This window comes from Magnolia sinica, chromosome 1 (assembly GCF_029962835.1).
Source record: "Magnolia sinica isolate HGM2019 chromosome 1, MsV1, whole genome shotgun sequence".
NCBI lineage: Eukaryota > Viridiplantae > Streptophyta > Magnoliopsida > Magnoliales > Magnoliaceae > Magnolia > Magnolia sinica.
Genome location: NC_080573.1, coordinates 95,396,975 through 95,414,055, shown reverse-complemented (window position 1 = coordinate 95,414,055; position 17,081 = coordinate 95,396,975). Strand labels below are relative to the sequence as shown.

General features: G+C 39.3%; 1 protein-coding gene across 7 annotated transcripts in view; it reads right to left on the bottom strand.

Annotated features, from left to right (window-relative positions):
* Positions 1–343: 343 nt before the first annotated feature.
* LOC131251867 (probable 3-deoxy-D-manno-octulosonic acid transferase, mitochondrial) overlaps positions 344–17,081 on the bottom strand; it is an 87,697-nt gene continuing 70,959 nt past the window's right edge. For 2 of the 7 annotated variants that reach the window (XM_058252889.1, XM_058252863.1), the window contains exons 10-13: positions 15,205–15,324; positions 15,013–15,083; positions 1,309–3,497; positions 344–1,216 (exon numbers count right to left, since the gene is read on the bottom strand). In XM_058252889.1, the coding sequence (XP_058108872.1) occupies positions 3,324–3,497; positions 15,013–15,083; positions 15,205–15,324 (365 nt within the window). In that variant the 3' untranslated portion in view covers positions 344–1,216; positions 1,309–3,323. Of the gene's footprint in view, positions 1,217–1,308; positions 3,523–15,012; positions 15,084–15,204; positions 15,325–17,081 lie in introns of those variants that run through there. The other 5 variants (XM_058252877.1, XM_058252883.1, XM_058252870.1 and 2 more) reach the window with 5 other exon arrangements.

The following is a 17,081-nucleotide window of genomic DNA, read 5'->3' as shown; positions in this document are numbered from 1 at the left end:
GAACAAACAAGATCAGACACTCGGGATGTGGTGAAAACCCAAGACGGCACTATGGAAAAAAAAATGAAGGGTAAACTGGACAGTGAACACCCAAAAAGATGCTATAAGCAACAATGGCGAGAACAAAAGAAAAAGGAAAAGCAGGTAAAGGAAAATTCAAGTGACGCAAGGATCCAAGTGTAAAAGATGGCAATCACGGTTAAAGGTTTCTTTCCGACTCTACCCAGCTCTAGTGGTGGGATACCACTGCGCACCATCGAGCATGGCATCCGGTTAAGTCAAATGTTCAATTCCTGCACCTATAGACGCCGCAAATCCAAAATTCATGCATGCAGACAAGCACTTTGAAAAAGTTTTTAATTTCAAGCTTAATAAAAGCCTTACATCTCTTATGCATAATAAAATAAAGTGTGAACGCACATATGACTTCAGTACAAAAATAAAGAAAACCTTCAATCCCTACAAAGACCCTCGTCCAGCCTTTGACGCCACTCATGAGCGCATTTCATCTGGACCCTCTCCAAATGACAATGGTGAACCTCTCTCCTCACACTCTTAACTCCTCCATTTTGTGCCTAAGCTTCTCGTTCTCTTCCCACAGGTAACGAAACTCATCCAGCTAGAACTGAAAGTTGAGTTGTCTCCCTTGCACCTCATGTAGGCAATTTGCGCCGCCTGATCATTACAAGTGCGTCGCAAGCAGGATATCTAGGAAGGGAGGTGGCCATGTGTAGCCACCAAGAAGTTAGGGTCCACAAAAGAACACTCCTCGAAAGCCTAGTAAGACTCAGTCATGGCAGCCAGGTTGGAAGGCAAGGACGAGGTGGTACCCATTGTATCAATTACCTCACTGTCACGGATCAGCTGCCACCCCTGAAGATTTTGGACTACCACTGGTGCAGCAACTCAATGATGATACACCTCCATCGCCAGGGAATAACTCCAAGTTGAGGGCTACCTCATCGAGGCAGTCAGTCCAGACAGACACCCTGCTGCGAAGGCAATGAGTGCACCATGGAATGACGGGATGACCAATACCTGAGTAAGCGAAGAGGAGAACATCCTGCAGATATTCAAACTGATGTAGGAACTAAATCAAGTGGTACAAAAAGTACCCTGAAACCCCACCAGCAAGAGCAATGTGTGATCCGCAGCACAAATCATGAGAAACCGATGTAACCATGGAGTGTCTCAATGAACCTCTCAGCTCTGAAGCCTGGAGAACATGCCACAATACAAGCCCTCACTGGCCAGCACGAGGAGGATGTCTGAGCAATGAATGTAACCAGGAGAGGAGAGATATCATACCTAGGTGCTCCTAAAGTCAGGCCCGAAAGGAGCAAACATTAACATATGCAAATTCAAAATGGACAGGGATAGAAGGAAATAACTTGGAGGAATGTATAGTAGCCTCAACGGGTATGTGTGTGACCTATGCACATGGTCAGGCCATGGAGAGTCTTGGCCAACACAAGGGGCATGATGCTCTGCCAGTAGATAATGTGTTGGAGTGCCTCAAACGAGGTCAAAACCAAAGGTCAGCGCCAGCCTGAAAATAACAAGTCAGCCAGAATGCAAAATATCAGGGTGTTCTGACAATATACAATGCGTAAGGACCAAGAAGTTCCTCGATTGACAGAGAAACCATCATACAACATGTTGAGGGTAAAAAGGCAAAGCGCCTCCAGCACAACCCAAAGTCGGCAAGGTCACCTGAATACCGAAGAACTAGTGCAAATCAGCCTCTCTAACCACGTGCACCGATGGGAACCACCAAAAAAAAAAAAAAAAAAAAGAATCCCGGCGCAGCAAGAGGCTAGTCAATCAGAAAACTACCCGAGAGATGGATCGAGCTCCACGTTGTTAAATGCAAAGAGATTCAAGGCCAGGACCCAGTGGTACGAAGCAGCACCCAACATGCACCAATCAAGGCTCACCCAAACACAAGTGCAAGACCTCCCAGAAACCCAGCTCGTGAAAGTCAACTAGCTCACTCTCAGTCAAATCTTCATTGCATCGATGCAACCACTTCAGGCAAGAGTGTCGTGGCTGAAACTTGAAAGTGTGAACTGGCAACCACTTGACTGCAAGCCACTTTTCGAGTGCTCAGTGGACCCATGGCATGCAGGAAGGGTTCCCAACACCCTAGCAGTCCAATTCACCACATCACCACTTGCAAATCAGAACCCACAGAAAGCATGAACCGTGTCCAAAATACAGCTTGTCCCGAATCGAGCATACTAGGTAGTATAGTCCTTGTTTACAATGATGAAATTGCAGACTCCTGTGGCCACCGCAAAGAACTCCTGATTTGGGATGATGGCCCAGTTTGGTCCCAGGGAGGCATCAAGGGAACCCTATGGGTGCCGGTCAGCTGCCAGAATAAGTGCTCCCCAAAATACCACTTATTCGCTTTGTGATCGTCAAGAATGGCCCAACAGAGCGAAAAGTCAGCAAAGGCATCAGACTCTGCAATATCTGGTGATGAATAGTAGGCCATGGGGTGGAATTGCAGAGGAAAGGAAGTCATAAGAAGGGTTCTTAACAAAGACCACAAGGTTTTGATAATCAAGCAGGGATAGAGCAGGGCTAGTGGGGCTCGCCCTCACAACTTGAGATTAACCTCCCAAATGAAAGGATCGAAAAATCCAGCAGTCCAGATGGCTAGTGGAGGGCCCACCTTCATAGGGATGGTCTGCCAAAACAAAAGGCCCCTCATGGCATCAACACCAAGGATCCCCTTTTTGCCATCAAGATCAAGCTGTACATGAATGAAAGAGGGATAATGAATCAATCCAATGGCTCGGATGGGGCCAAGTAACATGTGTCCAAAAGGACAACAAAATGGCATATCTTACCTTAGCCAAAATGGGAGCAAAAGAAGACAAAAATGAAGAAATGTGAGGGAGTTGTGGAAAAAACCAAAAGGGCCAGCTGGATTTTACAGAGGAATAGGTGGCAGGCTTCAAACCGGGCTGTGCAATGGCCTGGCCAATCACCCGGATGGACTGGAGGAAATCACATTTCCGCGGGCTTGGCTTTTGACCTGATGAGACTAGTCCATGGCCGAATCTTGGCTAGGCGTACTTTCGGAGAAGAGAGGAAAAGAAACATAACAAAAGAAGAAGTGAAATGAGGAAGAGATATTATCTCTTTACATTTGTGTGGTGGTAATGCCAGAATGGGCTGTTTTAAGAACCACACATGTATGACTGATGGCTCATACCATGGAAGGGCCATACCTGCAGTCGGCTTTGCTGAAAGAGAACCACTTCCAAGTCAATATTTACATAAAAAATGCTTGTTGCCCCATGAAACTTGCTCTAGTTTCCGAGAAGCCCTTTCAAGACATGGGCATCGATGAGATTCCAAACATTTCTGACAACCCCACTGGACAAGGCCAAAAATGCTTGTTTTGCAGCCAGGCGATGCGCTTCCAATGCTTCAGCATTACCAAGGAGCATGTTGAGGGCTCCCATTAGCTCTTTTGAAGAGACCTGTTGATGATAGTCACATTCAGTCCTCTAGGAATATATTGCAGAAGTAGCAAGTTAGACCAAAAGGTTGGTCCCACCACAAATATCAGGGACCAAGAAAATCAGGCTGACCACTCATCAGGTGGGCCACATATACTTTGTGTCAATTCTATGGCTGCAACTGTCCATTGTTTTCTATGGTGCGGCCCACACAGTGAGTAGCTCAGCCTATTTTTTACATCGTTTGTTCTTTATGCTAGGGCCGATCTTTTTTACAGATTGAATGCTTTACATACCGCCTACATTTTGTTATAACCGTTTGTTTTCTTACAAGCCACACTTCAGATGGTTAGCATCATCTAACCAAAGTGCTTATTTGGAAGAAGCAATCCATGGTGGGGCCTAGATGTTCCAAGATGGTCCTTGGATGTTTTCTCTCTGCTACATCTCAACTGTCCTTTTTTCCATGCTATTATTCAGATGGTAAGGATCATCCGATCAGTGCTATGTTCCATAATGGCCTACCAATAGTGGCATGGAAGGATTGGAAAGTCCAGATCAATCATTGACTCCCTGATGCATTCGTTAAAAGCTTCTGAGATGTTGCTAATGTCCCCATGAAGGTGCGGCATTATTCTATAACACAATTTATTAACCATTCTAAAGGGTTTGCTAATGGAAGGTAAGATCAATCTTAATACTAAATCTCTACTTGGTCAAACATTAGAGTCCCGCTATCAACCTTTTGTTCATTTCTTTTCTTTTGATAAATCCCACTGTCGATCCTCTTTCCCAGAAAAATACAAGATACCACCTACATTTATGTAGGAATACTTTCATTACAAAGCACTTTCAATAGAATAATAATTCCACTCAATGTTTAGAGACTTCCTAATCAAAATTGGATTGCTTAGAAATAAAATCAGTTGTAAATTGGCAAGAATCTGTCCCATAACAAACTCAACAAGTTTTAGACTGACTCGACTGGATTTTGGGTTGAATACCTGAAATGGGCAAGTTTGGAAACCTGAAGAGTTTTATATAGTGTCTTTGCTGAATGGGCAAGAATCCTGTCTTTCAGGATAGTGTTCATCTATGGCAAATGGATTCTTCTAAGTATAAGGCAGGTCACACATTAGAAGAATAAGACACGGACCAACCTATGGATTCTTGGGCAACAACCACAGTGCTCCAAAGGATTGCATGCATGTACCCACTTACACATGACCTATATACCTGATCATGGTGTGATGACACAATTGCACATGAGAAATAAATCAGACAATATAAGTCCTTGTTCAAAAAGGGAAAATTTATTAATGAAGAATTTATCATCCTCTACTAGAAAGGGACCTTTTTATTTTATAAACATTATCTTTAAAAATTAATTAAAATATACTGCAAAATCCACAAATCCCATTTTTCAAGGTTTGGTGCATTCAACACCCTATACCGTTATTGGATTTTGATACTCCAGTACATGTTCATTCAGCATAGTCAGCCACTTTCTTTAGTAACTTTGGACTTTCATCTAACTTCTTCAAGATTGTTTTGTCAGTATTCCAGGAAAACATTACGGTAGGCAAGATGGACAGAAAAGTCTGATGCTTTTCCATTTTTCAGCACAGAAATGCCTTACCTGGTATTCTGTTAGAAATTTCTTTCATAGAGAGAATATGTTTGTTAAGAAGAACCATTTTCATAAATGTGTTAAATACATGTACATATTGAAAAAAACATCTATAAGAAACATTTTCATAAATGGGTCAAGTATATATTCATACTGAAGAACAATCCATTTGTTTTGTTTTGTTTTGTTTTGTGTATTTTTATTTTTTATTTTTGGCCTGTAGATTCAATTCTGGGTAACATAAAAAATAATTTCCAGAAAATTTGTTTGTAGTCACATTTCTTATTCTGTTTAAAATCATACTAGATATCTTATGATGCTTGCTCCCAAAAAAAATAAAAAATAAAAAATGTTCTTTTACCATCTTGATTTTATCCTTTTTGTATTCAATAAATTGAAAAGAATGTCTTTTAACCTTTTCATCTATTTTACAATCATCATAGTCGAAGCTTTATCCCAACTAACTTTGTCATCTATTTAACTCCATGCTTCTATTATTCCGATTTCGTAATTGTTGCAACCAATTATTTATTCCATTTTAAATAGATGATTGGTGCAGTAAAAGTAAGAACAAAAAAGGGCAAACTTTGACTTGCAAATTTGTAAAACAGATCAGAGTTTCACCAAAAATCCCTATTTTGTCCATCAAGGCAATGGATAAGATTCTACGTGCAGAATTGACAAGATGATGTGCAGCTAGGCTGGGTCAATTTCACTTGGGGACTGCTTGGATTGCGATTTAAGGCAGTAATGTAATGTAAAAGTGTAATCTATTTCACTATGACACCGTTTGGGAAAAAATCAATAAAATATGAATCCGTCACCGGTTTACACTGACAGTGTGTTAGTGTAATTGAGATATTCACAGCCCTCCTATTGCTGGATTTTGTTGCGATACACTGCTTTTCGAAATGATCATTCAAATAAAAGGTGGTCTGCTGGCGCATGGCCTTAAATATGCATCCAGCCCTCATTAAATACACCACCTGCCCATTTCTTAACACGACTATTCGTCTTCCTCTCTATCTCCATTTCCCTTGCTGGTGCAAGGCCGTGGAGTGATCTTCAATGGCCAAGGCCGCATATTCAACATAAACAGAGATCAGTTTTCTCTCCCACGAGAGGAAATCATCATACTCTTTTTTGGTGTTTCCTTGCTGGGTTTCATTGGAGGGTGCCCTCATGGGCTGTTATCTTAAGTTGCTGTCTACTTATTTTGTGATTAGCTAGCCGCGGCCTGTTCACAGGAAAGCTCTGGAAATTTTGTTATGTTATCATCATCCACATAGTTGGTGGGTGTGTGAAATATAAAGACTTTCTCCGTACGTGTTCCACCATGCAGTGTCCACACCCAGACAATCCTTACATCTAATATATACAATATGGTCCAACGTACTCTAGGAGTCTGCCATAATGCTGGTTTGTAATATTGTCATTCCGTTTGGAGATGTGGTTTATGTCGATGAAAACATTTGTCCTTGTCAAGTACATGAAAGGCGTAAATGTGAATGGGTACGAATTCACCCTCTTGTCGTTGATATCCAAACAGATGGATGGTGTTCACATTTTCAAAGTAGGTGGAGCACCTTTTTTTTTTTTTTCCTACTTTTACTGCCTAGCCCACTAACATAACCAGTCATCTGAAACCAGTTGCCACGGTTTCACACACCCTCTTCCTCCCATAAGCAATCAGGTGTATTTGACGGCTGGTTTCAGATGATTTCAGGAGACAGCCACTGTGAGAGATAATCATTAGACTTTACATTACCACTGTAATTCGCAATCGAAACAGGCCTTGAATGAATACCTGTATTGTGATTTCTGCAAAACCTGGTTTTTTCTTGGAAAATTACAAACAACTTTAGAGACTTGACAAAATTCCTCAACAAAAGAGAAGCCTCGGGGAGGAATCATTTTAACAATAGAAAAAGAAAACTCACTTCACTTTCTTAATACATCATCATCACCACCTAGCGGCTAAGGCTTATCTAAACTAATTGGGGTCAGCTACATAAATCTTGTTCTACACATCAGGATCATAGTTAGCAAAATGGCAATCGAAAAAAAAAAAAAAACAAAAAAAAAACAAAAAAAACAAAAAACAAAACAAAAACAAAAACATATAAAAAAAAAAAAAAAAAAAAAAAAAACAAAAACAAAAACAAAAAAGCTAAGAAAAAAAAGGGGCTATGGGAAGTGATAGTGTTCAATTCAATCTCAATTGTCAAAAATATGGTAAAAAAATCAGTCAAAAGACACAAAAGGAAATGCCAAAAATTCAGAGAATGAAAAGCATGGGTTTAATAGGTTTGGCCTAAAAAACATAGAGTGAAAAAAAAAAAAAAAAAAACTATATATTTGCATGAATCTGTGTATATATTGTATATAAATAAGGTTTAAAAAAACCTTAATAGAACAATTAGAAGGACATGCTGAGCTATATTATTTACGTTTCAAAATAATAATAATAAATTAGAATGACTATATATATATATGAAAAATAATGTATATAAATAGTCAAAAGGTGTTCTTTGCCTCTTCCAAAGCCTTCCTTTTCAAGTAATCCTCATATAAATTAATCCAGCTTCATAAAGATTTCCACCTTCCACTGAATTTTATCAATGAGTGGTGACCACCGATCTCATATTTTTATTGAAAAAACATGTTTAACTTGGCTTACTAAAGAAAAAGTGTTTTTTTTTTTTTCCCTTCACCTTCTAAAATATGCAAAGTTTTAAATGTTCAATTAATTATACAAGTTTTCTTCAAAAATATGGAGTCTAAAACAGAGTTTTGCTAACTTGGACAGGGATTCATGATAAAATTTGTGGCAAAAATAAATAAATCAATCAAAGGATGGATGACATATTTAGTTGACTGATTCAACGATGCAATTGCATAACATATTGAGCTTATAAGAACGATTGAATATTCCTTGTTGGAAGTTCGAACAAAAATAAAATAAAAAATCTGGGGTATTTCCGCCATTCGAGGGAGATGAGATGCAGTGCACCCTGCTTTTCTCTCCATGAATATATCCTTGGAACCCACTTTAAGTCATGTAGACAGATTTGAGGAATAAACATGCCTATTACAGGAGTTGTGTCCGAAAAATGAGGACGCCACCAAATACTGTTAAGTGGGCTTGTTTAGTCAAGGCTATTAAGAAAAAAGCTTTATCTCTTTTAGATGTATTTAGACATGACAATAAAGTCCAACTCTGTAATGAATGTGTTAGCTAAGGCTTTCAACAAGATGTTACCCTATTTGCTGGAAAGCAAATAGGGCAGTTTTCCAAAATAGCGTTGAATTATATAACCAATAAAAAAAAATTATATTTAGCTGCCAACAGAATGACACCCCCAGCAGGAGACAACTTAGTCTGATGGAAACTTGGAAACTACCCATGGCACAAATCCTGCTTCCCAATTGCTGTTTTTCTTAGTGACTGCATTTGGTCACCCACAAATGGCTCCAGAACAATATTTGCCATTGCATCCAAACTGGACCTAAAGAAGCCATCTCCAGTCCATCTATTTGCATCGTCAATCCAATCCATTGCCTTTATGGTTGTTTCACTTTCTTCCCTTTTTGAGTTCAGGGATTCATTAGTATTTCATGATCATCATCATAACCTAGGCCACGTTATTTGGGGTCACTTTTTTATCAGTATATATGGGAGAAGGTTTCATAGATTATAATTGTAGGGAATTGATATCTACACTCACACCCTGTTTCAGTTTTGGGATCTGAAATGGTACAAAACTGTACTCTTACACAGTGTTTTAAGTATTGACAATATAAGCTGATATATCCCACGATATATCTCGGATCCCACTTGTGCGATATGCAGTGTTCGAAATATTGGTATCGCGTTATGTATCGCACCCTTGGGATACGGATACGTATTGATTGTCGCATGAGATATATTGGTTGTATCGTGTAATGTATCGTTATTGTTGGAAACATGGGGAAACATTGGGAAATTGCTCGAATTTTTCAATGAAGCTTTAGTGATTGTTAAAAAAGACATCAATACACACTTATAAATCAAAACATTAAAAAAAAAAAAAAGCACATAAAGGTTTTCTTTGTATAGAGTCCTAACTTATGCACCATCTAACTGAATTGTAAGTAGACGTGTTGATGCAAGACATGAAAATCAGATAAGATATGCGAGATTTCAGGCTTAAGATCACGTTAGTTCAGAAACAATTACACAAATTCAATATCCCACATGAAAGTCCAAACATTCAATTAAGGGGAATCTATGTGGGTCCAGGCCTACACATGATAGGGTTGGATCAATAAAATTATAAACCAAACGATACTCAAAGATAAGAAATAATCATCCACACATGCATAGTAATCAATCCCTAATCCAAAGGATTCACCAATTTCAAATCAAGGAACCCTAAGGTAAGAAAATGAGCATAAAATTGGAGACTTGAGTAATTTAGGGTTAGGTTTAAGGATTTTGGGTGAAAGCAGAGTGAAAGAGAGGAGAGAGACAAGTCAGAAAAGTACCGCACGCCTGGACGACAACAATGGTCCAAACGCACGTGCGTATGATCTCGGCTGCACGTGTGTGGGGCCCACTACTCAGAAAAAGGCCACCTTGGCCCTGGTCGACCAGGGATGCACTCCAAAACCCCTAAATCTCAGCTCGATCCGATGTACAGTTTGTGCATGGTGCTCCGTCGAAGTTTTAGCCCTCCTGTATGGCCAGATTCTGAAATTCTGATGTGGGGAGGAGAATTGCTGCAATAGATGATTGATTCGAAGTGTAGATGATGAGGTGAGATGAGAAAAGGGGATGGTAGAAGAAGGGTAGTAGAGATGGCAATGGTTGGGGGCAAATCGGGATATATGTGGCTTCGTACCACGGCAGTTAACCCTTCGATGAAGGGAGGGCTTCGCACCCAATTAGGCTTCACAACTCAGAGAGTAGGAAAACGCAAAATTTTTATTAATCTTCAATCAATGAAAAAAGCTACAAGGGGTGCCCATTTATAAAAAAACCTATACCCCAAAACTCGGGCCATGTGCCCAACCTATTACTTGGCGATGAAGTAAACCAAAATAAAAACTAATAAAAGAAATCTAAAGCGTTCATAATGTTTTAAATAACAATAATAAGCAAGACCTAAAATATGAAATCAATCTGACTAGTGGACCACGATTATGAGATCCCATGATGAGCTTTTCTTGACTAACGGGCCCACTCTTTTGAATCAAAACTTCGTCTTCTAACTAGGAAGCCCTCCTTGGACGTCGCCATCGATCCAAATCAACGGTGGGGCCCTCCTTCCAGCGTACGAGCGTAGGGAGGGTGGTGTGCGTGCACGTGTAGACGACGTTCGCGGGATGTCCCCATCAATTCTCCCTAGCTGTGACGATTTCGCCACTAGTAAAATAAAACTCCTGAACCGCTCCGAGATGTAAGGATCAAGTCTTTAAAGCTCCTCCTCAACGAGCCACGTATTGGTTGAAGCTGAACGGGACTTTCACTTGATCAGGTACTTCTGAAACCCGCCATCCGACGTTGAAACTATCTGATGGTCTAGGATATCATCTATTTTCGCTCTAGGTGTGTGAAGGTTAGGTACGAGAGGTAGAGGCTACGAAAATGGGTCAGGACGAGTGGGTATGGGACGTAGAGGCAGGGAAAATGGGTCGGGAAGGGTAGGTATGAGAGGTAGAGGTTGAGAAAATGGGGTAGGTATGAGAGGTAGAGGCTGGAAAAATGGGTCGGGACGGGTAATTATGAGACGTAGAGGCTGGGAAAATGGGTCGGGAATGGTAGGTAAGTGAGGTAGAGGCTGGGAAGAAAGGTCAAGGAGAGTGGGTGTGAGAGGTAGAGGCTGGGAAAATGGGTCGGGAAGGGGCCATGGTTCAAGGGATAAATATGAGGAATGAGGACGGGTAGGCGAAGAGCCAGACAAAATATCAGTGTTCCCCTGAAAAGTAACTAGATCCTCCATGTTGAATGTGGAACTAATTCCCATAGAAGGTGGAAGATCTACCTCATATGCATTGAGACCTTTTCGTTTTATAATTTTGAAGGGTCCAGCGCTATGCGCGTGTAACTTATGAACTGCACCCGAAGGGTACCGATCGGGCCAGATGCGGACTATCACAGTCCCCAATATTGAATTCTTTGAAACGTTTATGTTGGTTTGCAGAAAATTTGTAATGTTCATTACTATTAGTGATCTTCTTCCTGATTTCTTAATGCTATGAATGAATGTGATGCGCAAAAGACTCTGCAGGCTCTGAGACCATATGTGACAGTGACATAGGGACAAGATCAATAGGTTTCCCAGGTTTATAAACAATAACGACTTCATAAGGACTAAGACCTGTGGACCTATCGACAAAATTATTAAACGCAAACTCGGCTGTAGGTATTACGGTGTCCCATGTTCTTGTATGCTCTATATCCCTCCTAGGGGGAGACTCATCCGATAGATCATCAGGAAAGACATCACGTAACTCATCCATTACTGGAATGACCTTAGTGGGTAAATCTACACTAGCCTCTGGTGCACTCTCTCCAGCCATAAGGCCGCACATGTTGTACCCCTCAAAATAGTGGTCTTGATGTCTCTCATAGGGTGGGTGCACGAGTACACACCCATAATTGATTCCTTGACCAACTCCATTCATTTGTCTATCCTTCAGGCCACCTGCCTGAGATTGGACATCTACCCCAATGGTGGGGTTTGTCTTGGCGATGGTCTTTAGTCGGGTAATGTGTACATCAAGTTGTTCAAAGCATTGGTCCATTTCCAAGCGCTTAATCATAAACTCCAACTTTTGAGAAAGCTTGTTTAGTGACTCTTGCAATTGTTCCATGTTTAGTGTAGGGTGCCAACCAAAATTCAGCAATATAGTTGTCAAAATATAAGGTTTTTTTTAAAAAAATAATAATAATAAAATAAAATAAGAAACAACCTAGTTCTTAAAAACGAAAAAGGAAAGTTTTTTTTTTAAACAAGTTAGTAAAGTTTCTAAAAAAAAAAAAAAAAGCAACCTAGTTTCTAAAAATCAAAAAGGAAAGTTTCTAAAAAAAAAAAAAACAAATTAGGAAAGTTTCTAAAAAAATAAATTAGGAAACTTTCTAAAAAAAAGCAACCTAGTTTCTAAAAACGAAAAAGGAAAGTTTCTAAAAACGAAAAAGGAAAGTTTCTAAAAAAAGAAAAAGGAAAGTTTCTAAAAATAGAAAGTTAGTTTCTAAAAAAGAAAAAAGGAAAGTAAACTAGTTTCTAAAAAAGAAAAAGGAAAGGAAATTAGTTTCTAAAAACAGATTAAGAAAGTTTTTTAAAAATTAGTTTCTAAAAAACAGAAAAGGAAAGTTTCTAAACCTAGAAATAGAAAGCTAAGTTAATTTCTAAAACAATTCAAGGGGATAACAGAAAATTTCAGTAGCTTATGTCAGGGTTTATGGACCGCTAAACAACCATATATGATGAGAATTGATGCGCAATGGACATAAACAACCAAACCCTAAACATGTAATGAATTCCCCTACAAGAACCCTAGGCTCTGATACCAAATTTAATGCAGGACATGAAAATCAGATATGATATGCGAGATTTCAGGCTTAAGATCACGTTAGTTCAGAAACAATTACACAAATTCCATATCCCACATGAAAGTCCAAACATTCAATTAAGGGGAATCTATGCGGGTCCAGGCCTACACATGATAGGGTTGGATCAATAAAATTATGAACCAAACGATACTTAAAGATAAGAAATAATCATCCACACATGCATAGTAATAAGTCTCTAATCCAAGAGATTCACCAATTTCAAATCAAGGAACCCTAGGGTAAGAAAATGAGCATAAAATTGGAGATTTGAGTAATTTAGGGTTAGGTTTAGAGATTTTGGGTGAAAGCGGAGTGAAAGAGAGGAGAGAGATGAACCAGAGAAGTACTGCACACCTGGAAAACAACAATGGCCCAAACGCACGTGCGCATGATCTCGGCTGCATGTGTGTGGGGCCTACTATTCAGAAAAAGGCCACCTTGGCCCTGGTCGGCCAAGGATGAACTCCAAAACCCTTAAATCTCAGCTCGATCCGATGTACGGCTTGTGCGTAGTGCTCCGTCAAAGTTTTAGCCCTCCTGTAGGGCCAGATTCTGAAATTCTGATGTGGAGAGGAGAATTGCTGCAATAGATGATTGATTCGAAGTGTAAATGATGGGGTGAGATGAGAAGAAGGGATGGTAGAAGATGGGTAGTAGAGATGGCGATGGTTGGGGGCAAATTGGGATATGTGGTTTCGCACCACGATAGTTAACCCTTCGATGAAGGGAGGGCTTCACACCCAATTAGGCTTCACAACTCAAAGAGTAGGAAAATGCAGAATTTTTATTAATCTTCAATCAATGAAAAAAACTACAAGGGGTGCATATTTATAAAAAAAAAAAAAAAAAAAAAAAAAAAAAAAAAAACCTATACCTCAAAACTCGCACCATGTGCGCAACCTATTACTTGGCGATGAAGTAAACCAAAATAAAAACTAATAAAAGAAATTTAAAGTGTCCAAAATGTTCTAAATAACATTAATAAGCAAAAACTAAAATATGAAATCAATCTGACTAGTGGGCCACGATTATGAGATCTCATGATGGGTTTTTCTTGACTAACCGGCCCTCTTTTGAATCAAAACTTCATCTTCTAACTAGGAAGCCCTCCTTGAACGTTGTCATCGATCCAGATCAACGGTGGGGCCCTCCTTCTAGCGTACGAGCGTAGGGAGGGTGGTGTGCGTGCACGTGTGGACGACGTGCGCGGGATGTCCCCATCATGTGTGGAAATACAAGCAATACATTGAAAAGCAAAAGAAGAATCACTAGATAAGGTTACATACATGTTTGATTTTATGTTTGGACACAAATTTGCAACCGATTTGCAAGAAATTGGAAAATTTAATCCTCCAAATCTTGAATTTGTATCTCCCAATATATGATTTTTTCATGCTAACAATTTGACACTGATTTAACATGATTTGCCAAAAAAAAAAGAGGATTGAAAATAAAAAATGCTCAACGGATCGAACATGTGAAACATACTCACAACTTGTGCTTTTCGTATCGCAAAAGTGGGATACAAGATATATCGTGGGATATATCGGCCAATATCGTCGATACTTAAAACACTGGCGATATAAAATGCACGAGGAGTCGGATATATCCCACATGTTCGATCCGGTGAGCATTTTCGATTTTTGATCATTTTTTACTATAAATCATGTTAAATCGGTGTCAAATTGTTACAAATCCATGATTTTTCATGTTCTTGGGAGCTTCAATTTCAAGGTTTGGAGGAGATGGGCCAAGTTGCAGGAAATTGGAAAAAAAAAAAAAATCTACCAATTTCTCGCAAATCAGTTGCAATCTATATGTCCAAACATAAAATTAAACATGTATCTAGTGATTCTTCTTTTGCTTTTGAATGTATTTCTTGTGTTTCCACATGTCTTCTTACATTTATAAATTATATGAATAGACTTTGAATATACTTGCATCAATTCAGTTAGACGACGTATAGATAAGACCCCATACAAAGAAAACCTATTATATGCACTTGTTGTTTGTAATGTTTTGATTTGTAAGTGTGTATTGATGTCTTTTTTAACAATCATAGAAGTTTAATTGAAAAATTCAACCAATTTCCCAATATTTCCCCATGTTTCCAATAACAATGATATATTACGCGACGCAACCGATATATCCCATGCGATCACTGATACGTATCTGTATCCCAAGGGTGCAATACATAACGTGATACCGATATTTCGAGCACTGCTCTTGCAAATCTGAAATGGAAAAAAGGTGTAAGCAAATCAAGTATTTTCTGGAAAAGAAAATCAGGCATTGGAGTCTCTTCTTACCTGCATAACAGACAAATGATTCAATTGTTGCATTTCTAGTACCATATGAGAGAAGTGCCCAACATAAGGACCTGGAAATTAGCCAAAAAGGAAATAAGAAAAAGACAAAAAGAATGATACTCATTGCACTCCACAACAGAAAAAACATACAATTTGTTCAGCTGATAAGCATGCAGCATGAAAAAGAATTACCAGTCAAAACAGCACAACCAGCTGCTGCAGCCTCGGATATGTTGTGACCAGCTAAACCAGGTAAGAAGGAACCTCCAAGCACAGCAATTGGAGTTAACCTATACAAGCTTCTTAGTTCACCTGAAACACAGATTTGGAAATATAATATCATGAAATCATTTGACAGGATTCTTTTTGCAAATATTCAGGCAATATTCTGCAAGCAAGTGCTCATGCAGACTCTGTCAGTCTATTTCCAGCATACAGTTATGAAACTCTAGTATCCAAAAAGTAACTGACTCAACTAGACAAGGTCAAAACTCCAACAAGTGTAAGTCAGTTTAATCTAAAACCTGACAACAGATTATCCAGGAACTTGGATCGAGTACCCGATCAAACGCTTGATGAACCCAAAATTCAGAGAACAACAGCCTAAACTTATTGGATGCAAAAGAAAAAAAAAAAAAAAAAATGTCATTAGGAATTAAAGTTGACTCAAGACCCACACCCTCATGGAGTTGTCGGGTTTTGAGTTGTAAAACCTAGTGAAAGGAAGATAATGTCCAGCAAACTAGTGTTGTTATATATGATTGCATAAGTGCTTATGCCATCGCATATGCCATTTTGGACCAGTGGGCCGCATATGCCATTTTGGACCAATGGACCGCATATGTCATTTTGGACCAGTGAACCGCATATGCCATGGTGACATATGCGGTTAGTGCAGTCGGGGCTTTTGAGGTCGTACAGAAAAGTATGCAACCACATAAGCCATGGTTAATGGTTAGAGTTCTAGCAATTCGGACTTTTTTTTTCTTCATTTCACTTTTTGCCCATAAATAGGCATTCCTACCTCCTTATTTTCACAGTTATATTACTCTCTCTCTCTCTCTCTCTCTCTCTCTCTCTCTCTCTCTCTCTCTCTCATTGTAATACTCTCGTCTCTCAAGCTCTCGTCTCTTAACTCTTTTATGTTAGGCTTTGTGGAGCCTGATCATCAGATATGTAATGTTCATCCAACTAGCATTGTTGTAGGTTGAGCTTTGCGTTGAGCTTGCTAGGGGTCACAAGGGGGTAGCGCCCCATTGATTGGGGATCTGGGGGCTACACCCCCGATCTAGAGAACAATTTTGTAATTTCACACAGTGTTTTAAACCCTAGTTCGTTTGGGGTAATATATATTGTTTTATGAGAGAGAGAGCCATCATTGTATTGAGAGTTGCTTCTTTGTTTTTTTTTTTTTTTTTCCTTTGAGCATAATGGATCGGTGTGAATCCATAGATGTACCGAAAGGAAACCACATAAATATGTGTTGTGGTTTTCATCTTTTTTCCGTTTTCTTTTGATTTTTTTATTGTTGTGTGTGGTTGAGAAGGGATCTTTTCTCCCAACAACTGGTATCAGAGCTATTGGTTTGAATGGGAACAATGTCAAAAGAGGGAAATGAGAGGATTAAAAAGTTTAATGGTTCAAACTTCGGCTTCTTGAAGATTTAGATGGAGGATTACCTTTACCAAAAGGATCTCTATCTTCCTCTTAGAGGAAAATTGAAGAAACAAGAGGTGTTTGATAGTGAATGGGAGGTGCTCAACAGAAAGGCCATGGGAACGATTCGACTTTCTCCGGCGAAATCTATTGCGTTTAACATCTTGAAGGAGAAGACCACAGAGGATTTGATGGCAGCCCTAGCAAGGATGTACGAAAAACCCTCTACTTCCAACAAGGTTCATCTAATGAAGAGGTTGTTCAATATGAAGGAGTTTGATAGCGAAAACATGGCAGAGCATCTTAATGAGATCAACACAGTCACAAGCCAGTTAGAGTCCATAGGGCTCGATGTTGATGATGAAATCAGAGCTTTTTTTATCTTATTAAGGTTACCATAAAGCTAAAACAAT